This window comes from Gobio gobio (genome assembly GCF_949357685.1).
Source record: "Gobio gobio genome assembly, chromosome: 10".
Lineage (NCBI taxonomy): Eukaryota > Metazoa > Chordata > Actinopteri > Cypriniformes > Gobionidae > Gobio > Gobio gobio.
In genome coordinates, this window is record NC_137116.1 from 48203179 (window position 1) to 48221390 (window position 18212).

General features: G+C 37.7%; 1 protein-coding gene across 1 annotated transcript in view; it reads right to left on the minus strand.

Annotated features, from left to right (window-relative positions):
- Positions 1-18212, minus strand: part of cacna1ea (calcium channel, voltage-dependent, R type, alpha 1E subunit a) — a gene marked incomplete at its 5' end in the record, with an annotated part of 151052 nt that overhangs the window by 1137 nt on the left and 131703 nt on the right. Inside the window, 18 exons of the mRNA XM_079827079.1 lie at positions 1-1523; positions 2038-2213; positions 2414-2555; positions 3273-3401; positions 6951-7074; positions 7722-7828; positions 8080-8180; positions 8366-8473; positions 8585-8690; positions 10652-10748; positions 11391-11518; positions 13844-14018; positions 14206-14297; positions 14453-14518; positions 14652-14762; positions 16210-16302; positions 16391-16504; positions 17978-18142. The exon at positions 1-1523 is cut by the window's left edge and continues 1137 nt beyond it. Coding sequence (XP_079683205.1) covers positions 1032-1523; positions 2038-2213; positions 2414-2555; positions 3273-3401; positions 6951-7074; positions 7722-7828; positions 8080-8180; positions 8366-8473; positions 8585-8690; positions 10652-10748; positions 11391-11518; positions 13844-14018; positions 14206-14297; positions 14453-14518; positions 14652-14762; positions 16210-16302; positions 16391-16504; positions 17978-18142 — 2526 coding nt within the window. The 3' untranslated portion in view covers positions 1-1031. The remainder of the gene's footprint in view (positions 1524-2037; positions 2214-2413; positions 2556-3272; positions 3402-6950; positions 7075-7721; positions 7829-8079; positions 8181-8365; positions 8474-8584; positions 8691-10651; positions 10749-11390; positions 11519-13843; positions 14019-14205; positions 14298-14452; positions 14519-14651; positions 14763-16209; positions 16303-16390; positions 16505-17977; positions 18143-18212) is intronic.

Genomic DNA, 18212 nt, shown 5'->3' on the forward strand with positions numbered 1-18212 from the left:
GGCGAAGAAAAATCAGCTGGTTAAGAATGAAATTATAAGTCTAATCAAACATGACATGGGATGTGTGAACCATGTCCATTTCAAATAGTTTGCATTACAAGTATAAAGGACAGGGATTGGTCATCGTGTCACAAAAGATAACATCTTTAAGACAATATAAGTTCTTTACAGAAAACATGGCTTGGAGACTTCTCAGTACATATACCAGATTTGTAATATTTACATATGGTACACGAGTCCTCCATATAGACTCTATTGTTAAAGGCCAGGATGTCACCTGGATCCACTTGCATTAAACGTCATGCACTTTTCATCAGGTCCTTCAAGTCCTGCTACCTTCAAGGAATGTCAGTCATTATTACGATATGTAGTTAAAGGGGTATTTACCTCTCGTCATGGACAGACTGAACATCACTGCATGCGTTCTGAGTGTGTGTACTGGAACGTATGTGTGTGTACCTCCTAAATGAACCAACGGCACAGGCAGCAGAATAATCAGGATGTCAAAGCCCCGGTTACGCATCTGTTCTCTGCACATCAGCCTCTAACAATTAAAAAGAAGTGGCATCCATATGCACGTTGCTGTATACCATGCTGGGAAAGGACTATGTAAACGCTGTGTCTGCACACACTGTCCTGGGACTCAAAATGTTTAGGCAGGTTTGGAAACCTGAGTGTGTTCGGGCACGGCCCGAATCCTAATGACGAGTTTGGATTCATCTGCATTAGCCTGCGCTTGATCTGCGAGGTGGGTCCAGAGAAAGTGTAAGGGCACAAGCCGGATCTTCAACCTCGGTGTGCTCATGCTAGGACTGCTGATCATTTCAGCATGTATCCATTTCATCACAAGCAGGTTGTGATCTTAAGATCTTTAGTATGGTTCTTCTGAGATGGTTACACATCTCTGATCAGACTCCACATTCACAGATACACAAATAAACACACACAGGCATATTTTTCCTTAGATTGAGGCACAAAGTTCAGAGGCATCAATCCACCCCGTACGGTGACACAGAATCGTCTACACACCCCTAACACCGGTCATCCTCATCAGTGTCACTGAGAAGCTCACAGCCTGACGTCCCCGACGCGGCTTGTGCTAGTCGTTTACGGAAATGTCCGTTAGGCACCTGCCAGTTGTGACGTAGTTGCGGGGCGGAACTGATGGTGTTGGAGCGGCCCAGGCTGGTTGCTATGGCAGCTTCAAAAGTGAGAGTCTCCTCCACACCACTCGAGTCCGGACTGTTAACGTCCTCCTGCAGTGGCAGGTATGGCTCCGAGATGTATCGGTGAGGGGTGGAGTGGGCCATGGCGGTGCCAGGCCCGGTCCCGGTTGGCTCCTCCCCTTCTTCTGTGGGCTGGGCCCTTGACCGAGCCTCCCCCGGTGCAGGATTGGCACGGCACACTAAAGGAGAGTAGGAGATGTGGGGCCGAGGACGAGAAGGTGTCTGTGGGAGTTGGCGGCGCCCTCGAGGCGTCCCTAAATCAGAAGTGGTGGGAATTGGGCTGCTTGAACTATTTCCCTATAGGATTTTAGGTAAATAGAGAGACAGAAAGAAAAAGAAACAAATGAGGTGATGAAGGGAAGAAATAAGTGCATAATTAGAAGGTCTGTCCTTCAATGTACGATGCCATTCAAAAGATTTTTTAATGTTTTGAAAGTCCCTTCAAAAATACAAAAATACAGTAAAAACAGTGATAATGTGAAATATTATTACAATTTAAAATAACTGCTTTCTATTTTAATATATTTCAAAATATAATTTATTCCTGTGATGGCCAGGCTGAATTTTCAGCAGCCTTTAGTGTCACACGCTCCTTCAGAAATAATTATAATATGCTTATTTGGGGATCAAGAATCATTTCTTATTATCCATGTTGAAAACCGTTGCTCTGCTTAATATTTTTGTGAAAACATATTAATTTCTTTAAAAAAAACAACATCCCCAGACTTTGCATTAGCAATATTTTTGCTTACTTCAGAAAACAGTAAATATTCTGCCAGGTAAAAGGCTGTGCACGTGTTTGTGTCCTCACCTGTCTGAGGGTTGTGTGCTTCCTGCTCTCACTGGGTGATCGAGAGTGGCGTCTCTCTTGGGACTGACTCCTTTCCTCTGAGTTGCAGCGAGACACGTCGGGAGACAGCAGGTGTCTTCGCTCTTTAGACCGTCCTCTCTCCTTGTCCACTGGCTCCCGCAGGTTTGACCTGACAGCTGCACATGTACAAACATAATCATATATTAGACATGTGCAGACACAAAACACGCATGTAAATGTGGCCTTGACCCGGGCATCCTCACAGAGTACACAAGTCTGATATCGTAGAAAGATTTGTATCATTAAGCTTTTTCAATTTAAGTATCCATGTGGTACCTTAATACCAACACTTTTGACAGCCCTACTGCAAACTGACCTCTGAAGCTTCTTTGCCTGGGTCTCTCGAGTCGGTCGGGGCTCACCCTCTCCAGAGAGAACTCTTCCTGCCAGTCACCATTCACACACTGATCACCAATCGTGGAGAATGAACGCTTCATCAGTTTGCTCTCTGAAGATACCTGCTGGACATGTGCGAAATGACAAAACAAACCCCGAAAGCACACATGCATCAAATAAACGACCAAACACAGAAAATGAAACAAATTCATGTTATGTTGTAATATTTACACACTCTCACTCTCTCTCTTTGAAACCGTACATAGTGACACAACACTAAACAATGTAAATGAAATGAGTTTCTGAACTGAGTTCTAACAAAGGCAACCACCACCTCCAAACATTCCCTGCAGGAAAAAACAGGTTGGTCAAGCTGGTTGAATTGGTTTGTTTCTGGTAGCTGGTTACACCATTAGTTCCCACTAAATTAAACCACCAGTTCTAACCAGGTTGACCTTGAGCACACCACTTAATCAACCGTCTAAAATATTTGACCACATTTAAAGCATATATTACATGAACACTTTATTTTAAACATTGATATTATTTCCATAACATTATAGAACTTCATATTTATAAAAAAATGATTTAAATATATTTAAATATACCAATATTACAATTATAATTATTTTACCTTAATTAATACATAAATGTTACCAAACAAAAATCTGAATTGTTTGATTTTCCAGCAGGGTAAGCCATTACAGCCCCATCAAATAACAAACTACACCTTTCTACCCATTCCCTCTTTGGGACCAACACCAACACTGATGCTAACCACAGAGCAGATTTACAGAAAGCAGCTAGTTATCGCTAGGCTAGGCTAACACAGGTAGTACCTGTGGCTCTACCGCCAGGCGAGGCATGGAAGAGGCTCGGATAGAGACGCCTCTCCATGGCACTTGCAGAGGATCAGCCTGCATGCTACTCGGGCACATCTCACTGCTAAATTCTTTGTGCTCTGGCACCTACGCAGTTAGAGAGAGAAAAAACGGGGAGGAGGAAGAGACATTCAATCCTTACTAAAAAAAAACACTTAGCAGCTCTAGATATCATTGCACCAAATGTCCATTCGTGTGTCACCATCAGAAGTGGACATAGAATAGAAATGCAGGGTTACATACTAATATAATAACCTGGCTAATGTTATACACTTTTAGGATAAAGTGCTCATTTAAAGATAAGAAAAGATACGTTTATATCCAAAAAGATGGAGTAGAGGAAAAGTAAAGTGGCAAGAGTGAAGCGCCATAAGCACAACAAAGAGCCATTACACATAAGCAACTCATAGGGGGTGTAGAGAGTTTCAAAGCAAAAGCCATACATATTGGGCGTACACACAAGCACTCTTGCACAAAAGAGTTTCAAACATAAACCAACTTAAAATCCCTTAAGACATCTGGTATTATATCACAGTTCATGGAAGCGAGGCAAAGAAAAAGCTACCAGGAAGGAGAAGAAAATAAGAGTACAGATAAGAGCACAGAAAGACATCTGAGCTTGTGTATAACTGATCACTGGTTATATAAGTGCTGGAAGTTATCTTGACCTAGCAGTCTAACCTTGAGAAACCACATCAATGCACCCTTCCGAACCTTAAAAAACTCTCTAAAATCTCTTCCTTTACAAGGCCAGAAGGCAAATAATAAGGGGATGGCAATAAAGCTGCAAATGTGAAAAGAAAACGAGTCAGGAAATGTAGAAGTATCATGCAAACCAGAGAGGTGATGTCCATGCAGATGACTTCATGATAGATTAGACATCAGTCCAAACAGATGGCAAGTTTGCGAGTAACTCTATGGCCCATGTCCGCCACATTAGGAAAAAAAATCATGCTTTATTAAATCATATTTATTTTGACCTTTTTGTCATAAATATGACTTTTTGGGCCAGTTTCACAAACAGGGCTTAGACTAAAACAGGCCTTAGTTTAATTAGGAAATTTAAGTAGCTTTTTTAAAATGTGCCCAAAAACAATATCACTGGTGTGCATCTTGAGTCAAATCAATGGCAAAAACAATGGTTAAAACAGCTCAAACATGCATTTTAGTCTAGGACTAGTTAAGCCTTGTCTGTGAAACCAGAGGTTGTGTATCATAATTTAGCAAAGCATGATTTTTTTTTCTTATGCGGGGGAAATTATATGCCTTTTATACAGGGAGTGCAGAATTATTAGGCACGTTGATTTTCTGATCATATTTTTTTTCCAGGCACATTTGACCAATTCCAAACCACAGTAATCCTAATAACTACTATTGATTTAGTATTTAATAATGTATAAGTGATATATAATTGTTCATGAAGGCTGGAAATGAAAATCACCTTATATTCAGGTGTGCAGAATTATTAGCCATGTTTTCTTTTACAGATAAATTGAGCCAAAAAAGAGATTTAACTCAGACTGAAAAGTCAAAAAGTATTAAATGCCCATTAGAAGGATGCAATACTAATGCAATACTAGACATTGCAGTTAAGGCATGACCATTGGACAGTGAAATGCTCGTTGGGTCAGCAGGGTCAGACAAAAACATGTGGCGGAGAAAAGACACCTGTTAACTGCAAAAGAATTAAGAATTAAGGTGAAGAATTAAGGGTGAAACCATCAGGAACCCTTTAGTCTCCAGCGCCACCATTTTCCAAAGCTGCAACCTACCTGGAGTCTCCAGAAGTGCAAGGTGTCAGGATCTCAGAGACTTCAGTTAGGTAAAGAATCCTAAAAAATGACCCCCACTAGATAAGAATCACAAGCTGAAGTGTTGTAAAATACATGAAGAAGGTTTTTTTATAGGCTTTATGGACAGATAGGTTGAGAGTGACTCGTGAAGGACCAGCTCCACATCCTCTAGTACCACTGTTTGAAGAATTCATCTTCCAGAATCTGGCAGTACGTTTTGGGAGTTCATTTTAGTCCATCCTGAAGTCCGTTTTGCAGAGATGGACTAAAAATGAACTCCCAAAACGTACTGCCAGATTCTGGAAGATGAATTCTTCAAACAGTGGTACTAGAGGATGTGGTGCTGGTCCTTCAAGAGTCACTCTCAACCTATCTGTCCATAAAGCCTATAAAAATAAAGTCTTCATGTATTTTACAACACTTCAGCTTATGATTCTTATCTAGTGGGGGTCATTTTTTAGGATTCTTTACCTAACTGAAGTCTCTGAGATCCTGACACCTTGCACTTCTGGAGACTCCAGGTAGGTTGCAGCTTTGGAAAATGGTGGCGCTGGAGACTAAAGGGTTCCTGATGGTTTCACCCTTAATTCTTCACCTTAATTCTTAATTCTTTTGCAGTTAACAGGTGTCTTTTCTTCACCACCTGTTTTTGTCAGATCCTGCTGACCCAACGAGCATTTCACTGTCCAATGGTCATGCCTTAACTGCAATGTCTAGTATTGCATTAGTATTGCATCCTTCTCATGGGCATTTAATACTTTTTGACTTTTCAGTCTGAGTTAAATCTCTTTTTTGGCTCAATTTATCTGTAAAAGAAAACATGCCTAATAATTCTGCACACCTGAATATAAGGTGATTTTCATTTCCAGCCTTCATGAACAATTATATATCACTTATACATTATTAAATACTAAATCAATAGTAGTTATTAGGATTACTGTGGTTTGGAATTGGTCAAATGTGCCTGGAAAAAAAATATGATCAGAAAATCAACGTGCCTAATAATTCTGCACTCCCTGTATGCCTTGGAGAGTGTCAGCCACTCAATTAATGATTAAAAGTAATTTACATATAGCGTAGTACATTAATATCAGTTGCTAAAAAAATTATAATCTGAAAATGTTTCCCGTGAACATTTTTATAACAGCTTATAAAACAAATCGCTTCTGAAATTCTGACAAACCATTGCCAGACATCTTAAAAACATTAGGAAAAATTATCAAAGTTGGAGTTTTGTGACTTTTAGTCCATGTCTATTAGCTTTGAGGCCATCTATAAGCTAATGTTCTCCTAAAAGTTCACAAAATAAACTTTTAGCAAATATATTTAGCACATAACTGGCAATGGACATTTGAATTAGCAATTCAACAAGTCAGTTAATTTGCTTATACCACTGTTGTTGTTTTTTTAGCTGCCTACATAAGCATACACACTACCCACAGTCTCAGACACAATTCTCAATTACAAAAGTCAATTCCAAAGTCTCATTCAGAATATTTTGTTCCACTTTTCTATTCCTAAAACTTGGATCTCACAAGTGGATCAGTGTGTTTGGCTGTGTGGTATTCAGACCGTTACCTTTTGTAACTTTTATAACCTGAATTATTCATAAGACGTCATGGAATTAAACATTGAGCGTGAGCTTGAATTCACATACTGTTTGAGAATTTTAAATAGATAGTGAATTTGAATGCTGTTTCACAAAACAAAGTAGCTATCAGGTATTTCTTGCACATACTGTATGTAAAACAATGAATAAAATCCAAGACATGTAAAGGCTTAATGCCACTATGTCTGAGATGAGATGCATTTGTTTGTGTATTTAGGATTTAGTCTCTCCTACCATGCTCTGGAGGTGATAGTGGTGTTGGTATTCCTCCCTCTCCTCCATGCTATCTTGAGCCAAGGGCTGCATGAAGAGATCTTGAGGGGAGATGGGACTCAGTGCCACAAACCCACCTCTAGAGCTGAAGAAATAACAGATAAACTTATGCTCATGTCGTCTTGCACCACAAATGTGTCCAAAAATCTGTGGATCTGTGGAAAAACTGTGGGAAAGAGCTAGACAATGCTTTGGGGGATCAAAAATTAGTAAATATTTAAAAATTAAAATTCAGTTAAATAGTGACGTTGTTGGATAAAATCTAAAAGATCAAGACCTTTTACTTTTGATTTTAAGAGGGGGATATAAATATTTGATGCTTTTTTTATATGCTAGGTTAACTGTATGCATTGTACCTCTAATGATTTCAAATATTGCCCCATATTTTTCATATACACACAATTTTAAAAAACTAATGAAAAGAGGAGCAGACCAGGGTTATTATGTTTAACTAAAACTAAAATCATAACCATAAAAAAATCATTACTTGAAATGAAACAAACATTAACTGAAAAACATTTATACTGTATATATTTAGTTTAAATGTGAGTACTAAATAAGTTAATAAAAACTAAAAACAAAAAACCAATAAAAATCACAAAAACAAAACTGCTAAAACTAAATCTAATTCAAATGATGTTAAAATAACACTGGTTCAGACAGGTACATACACAGGCTAATATTAGTACACACACAAATATACACACACACACACACAACATGTACAATTACAGGGCAGATCCTGCACTGTGGGACAGGAACGGCAGAGCCTTGGCACTGCAGAGAATGTCCTGTGGCAGTGAGGATGCATCCATGCGTTGGAACATCGGTGCATGTTTCTGTAAGACAACATTAGATGGTCAGCACAATCTCCCCGGTGACACAGTGACCCAGTACCCCGCAAAACAGCACATCTTTCCAGCTTTAAGAAGTTCACATTTCTAATTGAGATCTGAGGAAACCTATTCAGAACTCCATTCTTTACTGTTAGATGGCAATGTTAAGCTGATTCAATAGGCCTGAAGTTGTGAGTCGGCTGTTCTTTAGCTCTCAAGTTGCTAGTGCTGCAGGAGATAAAATACATATCTACCTGTTCTTCAAGCTGTTGACGGAGCTTCTTAGCTTTGTTCTGCTTGTAGTAGTCCATGATCATCATGGCTGCATAGATCTTCCCAATGGTCATGTCACTGGCTGGGGAAAAAAGTTGTGTTTATTGGAGAAAAGTCAGTGGGTGTGCGTAGTAGCCAATGCTGTTACAACAAGCAGAAACATTCACAGCCAATGTGCATTATACTCATAAAAAATAAAAAAGATGGTGTTCAAGGATAAGGATATAAAAACCTGCCATCCATCAATTACTCACTCATATCTCTCACCTTGGTTAATGGGTACAAGCAGATCAAGAGATTTCTGCGAGAGGTGTGGCCAGATGACACTGATTTCCTTCTGCAATTCTATGTCCATCTGACCCCTGTCCTCGCCCCCTGTTACAGCATTGAACCAAGTGAACAAATATTATTGTGCAAAATAAAAAAGCAAAAAACAAAGTAGTACGTTTGATTTTTAAGGAACTGGAAGTGATCAGTGATGCCAACCTCGAGCGATTTTAACGTCCAGTGCGGTGCGTATCAGGGCCATAAGTGTGGAGGTGAAATGGACAGACATGTCCTCATCCACTGGCATGTTCATCAGAACCAACCGCTGAGAGCAAGTCACCACCAGGACAAGAGACAAATTATATACAAGAATTGCAAAACTAAAAATTGAGTGTGTGTGTTTTTAAAATAGTCATCTAGGTTTAGTTATCGTATAACTTTTACAATTAACAAGATGTCACAACAGCACGCATTCATGCACACAGTTGAAACACATATATTGGATAGAGACAGTAGAAATGTATGCATAGAAACTGGAAAAGTCTGAAGGATCACACTTTATGAATATGCCCTTTGCTATATGTCTTTAACACAGGACTAAGCATCAGGGTTATGCCAGTGTTTTCAAGACATTAAGGTGACATATTCAAGTAAAGTATCATTGGTGGATGTACAGGGACTTTAAGGTAGGATGATTATAAGACAAAGACAAACAATAACATCACTGATAGTCTATGAATAATAATAATAATAATAATAATAATAATATAGTTATATGTATTGCAATTATATGACATACAATGGCCCTAAAACACTAAAAATATAATTGCATTAGATACAAAACATAAATCTGCAAACAAATGATACTAGAACTTACTTTTAACTAACTTGTATCTCACAAATAATTGTCACTTGGTTCAATATGCTTTTTATATAATACAAAAATATATGTTTTACATAAAGTGTCCAAATAATTATTGTGGGCACTGTAAGCCTCTTGAAAACAAGCAGACTTAATTTCAATCGTAATACTGCAGACTACCTTATACGCCAATTTGGAGGGGCATTTCTTGCCCAGGCCAAGCGGTGGCGACATGCAGGTCAGCATCTCGTACATATCAGTGTAATGAATACGGCCACTGGGAGGGGGCAGTCACCAGGGGCAATGTGATGAAGAGGAGGAGGAGGAGGAAGAAGAATTGGGCATTCCCAAGGAACGAGGGAGTAGAGGAAGTTGAGGAAGTTTGGCGTGGAGGAAAAAAGGAAACAACAGAAAAGATAGAGGAGGAAGGAACAGACAGGAAAGGGAAGGTCATTTTAATGTGTTTCATACTTAAGAAAAGAAAAACTGTCAAACGGGAAACTGATTAAACAGAGGTGAGGCCAGGTGGAGGTTTTTCTATGCATTGCTGGCATAGAAGAGGCTATAGGAGAGAAAATATTAAAACAGCCAAAGATCTGATGAGTCAAGCAAGTGGATCTGAGGGTTTGACAGGGTATATTGAAAAGGAAACCCTGCTATTATAATACATAAACCCACAGCGGTTAACTTTGCTCAGTGTCAGAAATTAACAGAGACTCAAAATGCCAACAAAATCCATTATTCCTTGTTTAATTTGAATTAAGTTTACATTTTTTATTCAAATTCTGTGAAATTTAATTAATTATTCAGATTTTATTTATACATCAATATATTTTTATATACATAATTATATAAAATATTTTTTTTTATATTTCTTTTTTACCTCACAAGGTAAAAACTGACAGGTAGCAAATATTACCCCTTAGAAATATAAAGTTAATTTCTGACACTGTGGTAGCTCAGGGGAGAGATGAGCATAATCTTCTCTTGATTTACAAACAGGTGAGGCAATGGCGAACACGAGGAGTCTGCCCTCCTCTAACCTAAAACCCACATTTATGGAATTATGTTCAATAAAAGCCTCAAATCCAATTCAGACACAGAGAGACTGAATCCCTACTGACATCCATTGGCAGTGTTGGATATTATCTAATGGAGTTCACTGATGGATGGCTCTAAGTGTCATTAACTGCAGCAGTTATTCACACTTCAGGAGCGGGATGCGGGCCAAAGGGATGAGCTGTCTCTCTGTGCGCTGAGCTCTTGTCTCTGCCAGTCTTTGACCCGGTGGAAAGAAGCACTGGAATAAATCACGGGATCGAGAGGAGAGTGAGGGGTGGTAGCTAGCGAAGAAGTGGGGAATGATAAAAGGAGAGGAGTAGAGATAGAGGCAGAGGGGTAGTTTTTTCGTGGGTGAGCCAAACCTTGCACGCCACCCTGTAGGGACAATTCTTTCCAAAGCCCAGAGGAGGTGATATTGAGCGTACTACTTTGTACATCTCCTTATAGTGTAGTTTTCCACTGGAGAAGGAAATACTGGCCGTTAACAGTAAATAGACAATGTCAAGTAAAATGTAGTAGGAGTGGTAATTTTTCATGAAATATTCTTTAAAGGGGTCATATCATACATTAGTTTTTGTTTAACCAAAAGCCATCATAATATAGTTGTTCATGGCCGTTTTAAGCCATCTCTCTGACCCTGAGAATCAAACATGCCATTTTTTGCTGCTGTAAAGCAAATGCTCAGAACGGCCAATTTCTGCAGCTTTGTGCCTATAAATAAGTTTCTGCAAACAGATTGTTTTCTTAAACTGAACTCTTATCTCAAAATACCAAAGAAATCTGATTCTTCATGATATGACCCCTTTAAATCATCCCACAGGGTTTCAAATTTGTTTGAAGAGAGACAAAAAACATTACTGACAATCACAAATCAAACTATACAGTTCATTTCACAAATTACATTCATGCAGCATACTTGTATAAAACGCAGCTGTAAATAAACATCTGTATTAGTTTATATATAATGTAATGTTATATATTGTTAAATTATATAATAAACAGAATATATTTAGCAGAATAAGAAACCTTTCATGATGTAACTTTTTGTAAATCTGTATTGCATGTGATCAACTGAAAAAAGTGGAAAGCTGTATCTCTCACCATGCTGCACGGTCATACTCTCCCCAGATCCGTATAAACTCATCCAAGTGGTGAGGACCCAGAATGGACGAGTCACGTGTCAGGTACTCAAAATTATCCATGATTACAGCCACAAACAGATTCAGCATCTGGAAGAGAAATAGAGATGTGGAAATGGAAACTGTGAAATACATTAAAAAGTTACTACGTGAGTTTAAAGGCCCGTTCACACCAAGGACGATAACTATAACGATTATAATAAAGATATAGTTGTAAATTAGCCTGACGTTGTCATACACAATTCTAGTCAGAATATGAGTCTGATACTGCTCCGTTGGGCTGTGATTATGGGGCATTTCAACCGAACCAGGAAAGACCTCAATTGGATAGACCTACAACCAATCAGAGCAACGGAGCGACGCATAACGTTAGTTGTCAAATGTCAACAGAACTCAACTGCAGAAAGTGTTGCCAAACCGCGGGCTGTTTTTCCATGTCCGCGGGTTGAAGCGACCCCAATTATGTGATATTTAGACCCAGGAACCCAGCCAAAAAAACACCTATTTTACCCCCCCAAACGCCATTTTTTCCGGAGAAACACTATCATTGGAACAGTGATGCCAGCAACGCGTTACTTAGTAACGCGTTACTCTAATTTGACTACTTTTTCCAGTAACGAGTAATCTAACGCGTTACTATTTCCAAACCAGTAATCAGATTAAAGTAACTTATCCAAGTCACTGTGAGTTACTATTTTTGTCATTTTCCTTAGTAAAAATATATATTTTTGCTTTCTTGTTTAGTCTCAGCAGGGGTTTTCCGGCATAGAGAATTACGAGGCGGCCGCCTCCGTCTGTCGACAAAACTCAAGACAGGCAGTCACTTGCTCAGATTAGGCATGTCGTGATAATTAAATAATCATCAGAAATATATATTGTCTCATTATCCTTCAGCAATAATTATTAGTATATTATGATTCGCTAGTAGCCTACAAAGTCATCTAAAGCCATTCCATAGCTGAATGTCTTTCCTCCGCTGTAGCTGTCTATCTCCGTTCAGCATTCAAACTGCGCGTCGCGTTCGGTTCCAGTCAGCAGCACGGTAAAGCTCACTCCAATATGATATATTACCGTAATACTTGATATGTTGATAAAATAATTTATCTTCCTGGAGTTTATCTAGCGGTTTCTGAAAGATGTTGTGCTCGCTACCCAGGTGACAACACAGGGACTATTAATTAGCATCACACGCACAATAACCGGAATTTAAAACTGTCAAGAAACAAATAATCAGTGAATGTTTGGACCGATATAGGCTACATAGTAGACTAGGATTTGTGGGATCAACGCTAATCTTCTCTTTATGCCGTGAACTTTTCAATGTGCACTCGCGCTGCACTGCACACTCTGATTCCATGTTGCTTTAAGCGCATCATTCTGCACGCGGGATGCGCATAAGCGCTTTGTTGCCGCTCTGTTTTGAAGCGTTTCATATATTTTCAGTTTTGTGCACTTAAAGATTATTAAAAAATATATTGTTCTCACGTATCGATCATATATTTGTTGTCCCTTTACAGAGCTGCACATTACGTTTACAATAAAATATAAATCTTGTAATTTTATATTATTTGTGTAGGCCCATATAATTATTTACATTCATATATAAATATAAATTAAAAATTAAATATAAATTGTTTTTCATAAATGTATTTAATAAGAACACAAAGTAATTTGTACCTTTTCATTAACATGTTTAGATTTTATAAAATTAGTCAAGATTTTTTTTTTTGAGATACAATTTCAGGAGATACATTGTTGACGTTACTGTTAAAAATGCACTTTCCAATAAAGTGTTGGCAAAAACGGTTGTCATTTTTATGTTGAGGCTGCAGAGGTGTTGTCGGCAACTGATGAATGTAACTAATAAAGTAACTTGTAATCTAACTTAGTTACTTTTAAAATCAAGTAATCTGTAAAGTAACTTAGTTACTTTTAAAATCAAGTAATCTGTAAAGTAACTAAGTTACTTTTTCAAAGTAACTGTGGCAACACTGCATTGGAATCACTTTCAGAAGGATTTTTTCCAGCTGATGAACAATAAAAACAGCTAATCAGAGTTTATTCCACATTCGGCTTGAGCGTATAAGGGGCACTTAGAATAAACAGAATGATATTGTTCGTTGTGTGGACACTATATAGTTATATCATTATGGTTTTCTTTTATTGCTGTTGGTATGAACAGGCCTTAAGAGTGTTAATCATTGGTGAAGATTCAGGTTTCCTTTATTTTAATACTATATACTGTATATATATAAAACATTTTTCAGATCATTTGTTTAATTTTACAATCCTTGAGTATATATGTTATGTGGCAAAAAATTGGATTTGGTGTGAAAAGGCCTTAAGTGTGTGAGTTTTAAGTGTAAAGGTTTGTAATGATATGTATTTGTGTCATTAAACTGTATTGCTTCTCACCAAAAAAGAACTGAAGAAGATGAAGGACACAAAGTAGAAGTATGCAAAGTCGGTACCACATTCTTTTTTCATCCCCTTTGTTGAGTTGTTGAGAGGAATTGAGGTGTCTATTTCACACTCCTTTTCTCCTAAACACGATAACATGATTTCCTGCCATGACTCACCTGTTGCACTCCTAAACACATACACACATATATGTATATCATAAATTAAGACACATATATTCATCCCGAAGGGTAGTCTGGTACATTGTATTGGTTTTACAGTGAAATAATTAATATATCATAAAATGTAGCACCTGTTTTAAACAACAAAAAGAAAGAACATTAAAACAGATGCCGAAATTATAAGTATAATCTTACCTGAACAACAGCATGAGTGCACCAAAGAATGTGTTAAAGTTATTGTGTGTGTTGATTTGGCTTTTTTCATTTAGCTTGATGTTGCCGAATACCTTTAATAAGATTACAAACACATAAGAGGTGTCTGTCACATTTACAAGCTTAACAAAGTAAAGTTAGATAAAAGGTGACAAAGAAACAAAGGAACACTATAGATGGAGAATATAAAGATGGAGACAGACTGTCTGGGGACAAAGACAACCTTTACCTGCATGCCAATGATGGCATAGATGAAAAACAGCATGGCGATGAGCAAACAGACATATGGAAGAGCCTGCAAGACAAATCTCATGTTAAACTCGCAGAAAATATTTTATAATAAGTGGTTTTGGTTCAAAAAAGCAAAAACTGTATTTAGAAGAAGAAGATTTCAATATCATGCCACTGGAGGTAAAGACATGTCTGACCTTGAAGGACTGGACAAAAGTCCAGAGCAGAATACGGATGGTGTAGCCCTGACGTAGAAGTTTAATCAGCCGAGCTGCCCGGAATAGCTTAAGGAAGCCCATATTAAAAGGCTGAAAAACATCAGAACACAGAGGTGATAAATAAATACTGGACACAAAATACCTTTTCACACCTGAAAGTCCGCACCAAGGAACCAAAGTTAATGTTTTGATACATTTTATACATTCGGTTTTGGTTTGGTTTCACATTGCAATTATGCGAGTGCACTAAAGAACTTTCTATCGTCATCATCTTTGTGGGCTGCATCTTGACATTGATTGGTTTGTAAATGGACGTGTGTCTGACGTCAGCGTGTTGTCAATTCGGCGGGTAACTTTGACAAGAATGAATGAACAGATGCATATCGTTGCCACTATACTGTTATTATTATGGCATTACTACCTGCAGCATCAACTATACTCGAGGCAAGGTCAAATTCGCCAATTGAACATCCTTGTTGTGCAAACATTTTATCGTCGCTGACAGGAAAGGAGGAGAAGACTGCAAGCAATCCTGCGAGCCCTGGCACATCCATTTGGGGAGAGACCAAGGTGAGTTGCAATTTGTTTCCATACTGGCCATCTGCTTCAAAAGATGAGTTGTCACGGGTGATTTATAATTGTGTCCTTATTTCAATGCATTTCTCCGTGCATAGAAATAGAACAATAACAATAAATATTCATCACAGCTACTGACAGCTTTCGTGGGAACCACCGGAACTTCCTGTAAATGGTCTGAAACCAACCATACAGAAAATGCTTTCACACTAGAAACGAACCAAACCTTTGTTCAGTTTAATCCGGACCAAGACTACCTCTTGTCATCTGACCAAATTTCGCCTGTTTGGTCAGGACCTTGGTCCAGGGGAGGTTTCACACCTGTAATTTTGATTCGGATCAAACTGAAATGTCCGAAAATCCGGATCAAACAAGGTAGGTGTGAAAGAGCCCTTAGATCTCCATTGGCGCTGCTGCTGATTCAGAAAGAGCAGTTGTCATGTAGAAGCATAAAACAGCTTCACAAAGTCTTTTCATTCACACAGTATTATTATTTCTTACAATAATGTCTTACAATAATTCTGATTATCACAGAAGTACTGGGATAAAAGTTTATAGTTCATTTATAAAAGGAACTTGACGCTTCAAATAAAGATTGTACTGATTACATCATTACACCAGTAAGTGGCGACAGGTGACTGTTAAAAAATGTATTTGTCATTGAATGATTCATTCAAGAGATTTGTTCAAAAACACTGATTCATCCCATAATCAAAAAAGTGGAGAATGTATGAATTAGTCATTGAATCATTCATTCAAATCGATTTTTAAAAAAATTTAAATGAATATTTTTTAAATATACTGCAGCAATTAACATTTTGTCAGAACCAATAGTAAATTACATGTTGATTTGTTTAGTTGTCTATTAAGAATCGTGATCTCTATTTTGAACAAACAAATCGTGATTCTCAATTTATCCAGAATCGAGCAGCTCTACTCGGAAAATACACACATTTCTTACTTTTTCATTCTGCAATTTGTCAACCACAATTTCAGCGATGCTTCCTAGAACTGTGATGAAGTCAAATATATTCCATGTGTCTCTGAAATAATTCTGAAAGATATAAAGGTAATAATGTATGTTTATGCATTTCAGTATATGTATATATATGCATTGTATCACATTCCCAGTGTTGACTTACCATGATACCAAATGCCAGGATCTTGAGAACACATTCCACAGAGAAAATAACAGTGAACACAGTGTTGAGGTATTTTAGCACATCATCATAGCCTTCAGGACGAGGATCATGATGCTGATAGAGAGCAAAAAAGAGAGACAAAAAAGATCTTCTTGAATATAAATTATTTTTCTACTTACTGATTTATTTTTTATTTTGTATATTGCACTAATGATTCTTGACAATATCTATCTATCTATCTATCTATCTATCTATCTATCTATCTATCTATCTATCTATCTATCTATCTATCTATCTATCTATCTATCTATCTATCTATCTATCTATCTATCTAGAATCCCCAAGCATCATCGGTACACTTCGGGTTTAAGGGGTTAATATATTAACAATGTAGAGACTACAATTTATTAATTATGAATCAACTATAAAATAGTTTGCCACTGATTTGTAAGTACTTTATTATTGTATACTTATTATAAAGTGCTACCCGTCTTTTTTTATTAATATATAATAAGAGTTATTTACTTAGCCCTACAATAACACAGTACATTAAAGGTCACAATGCGATGTCACATTCCTCATGCCCCACCCACGGCCGCTGACTGACAGCCCTGCATTACCATAGTTTCCGAAAACAACAGGCCAATCAGAAGAGAGGCTCATGAATATTAATTAGACATGCCAAAACTGACCTGTTCTTATCAGAGCTCTTGAGAAAGGAGCTGTAAAAATATATTGCGATGGTTTGGTACTTATACCGCAAATATATATTCTTAAGGACATCAACGCCTAAAATAAAACTCCAGAAAGATGTACAATATGGGACCTTTAATATGTATGATAGGCCTATTTAATTACATTTAAAAAATACAAATAACACATTCTTTTGTTTTCATCCATTTATGCCGAATCATTCACATCCCTATTTACAGTAAGCATCATTTTACACACATTCACATGCGAATATGCCAATAAAGCACTTTGAAAATTGTAACTGAAAACTGAATGAAAGAGACAGAGAGAAAGGAAGCATTTCAAACTTCAGCACAATATCTAAAAATCTATCACATATACAGAACCACCGCATACATGATGACTAGAGGAGGCCCACCTCTGACTCCAGGTGAAATTACTCACGGGAGATGTCAGGCTAAAGCTAATGAGGAAAAGTTAAATAGTAGCTGGTGTTTCAGATCAATATTTAATAAGCTGTGACTCATGACTGTCTGGTTTTCAAGCAGTATCACAGACCTGGGGTCACCAGAAGGGGCTGAAAAACAGCTAAATCAACCTAATTTATTTTGACAGATACACAGACGGAGAGAGACAGGTACAGTATTACCCCTGCAATACTCGCAGGCTTAAAATAAATGTACATTTATATTCTTACCAAAGCAAGAGCAAAGTCTCCTTCCCCCTCTAGCATTATTTGTATGGGAATAATGTACAGTTACTGCAAAATAAACCCTTTTAGCGTGAGCAGAACTCAACGCAAGTGAAGGTAAAGTATTTTTTTAAACAAATAAATAGATTCTGATTTGATTTTGATAAAAGAAAAGATCACAGTGCAATGACATCCCTCCTTACCTTCATCATGAGAACGAGGGTGTTAAGGGCGATCATCGTCAGCACAGTGTACTCAAATAAGGGAGACACCACAAAGTGCCACAGCCGGTACTGTAAGGTATGTTTGTTCTGAGGCATGTAGCGAGTCAAAGGTTTGGCGCTGATGGCAAAGTCGATACAAGCCCTCTAAGAGAGAAATATACAGTAAGACAGTTTCTCCAACACATTTAAAATTAACTTCACATTAGATGAGCAT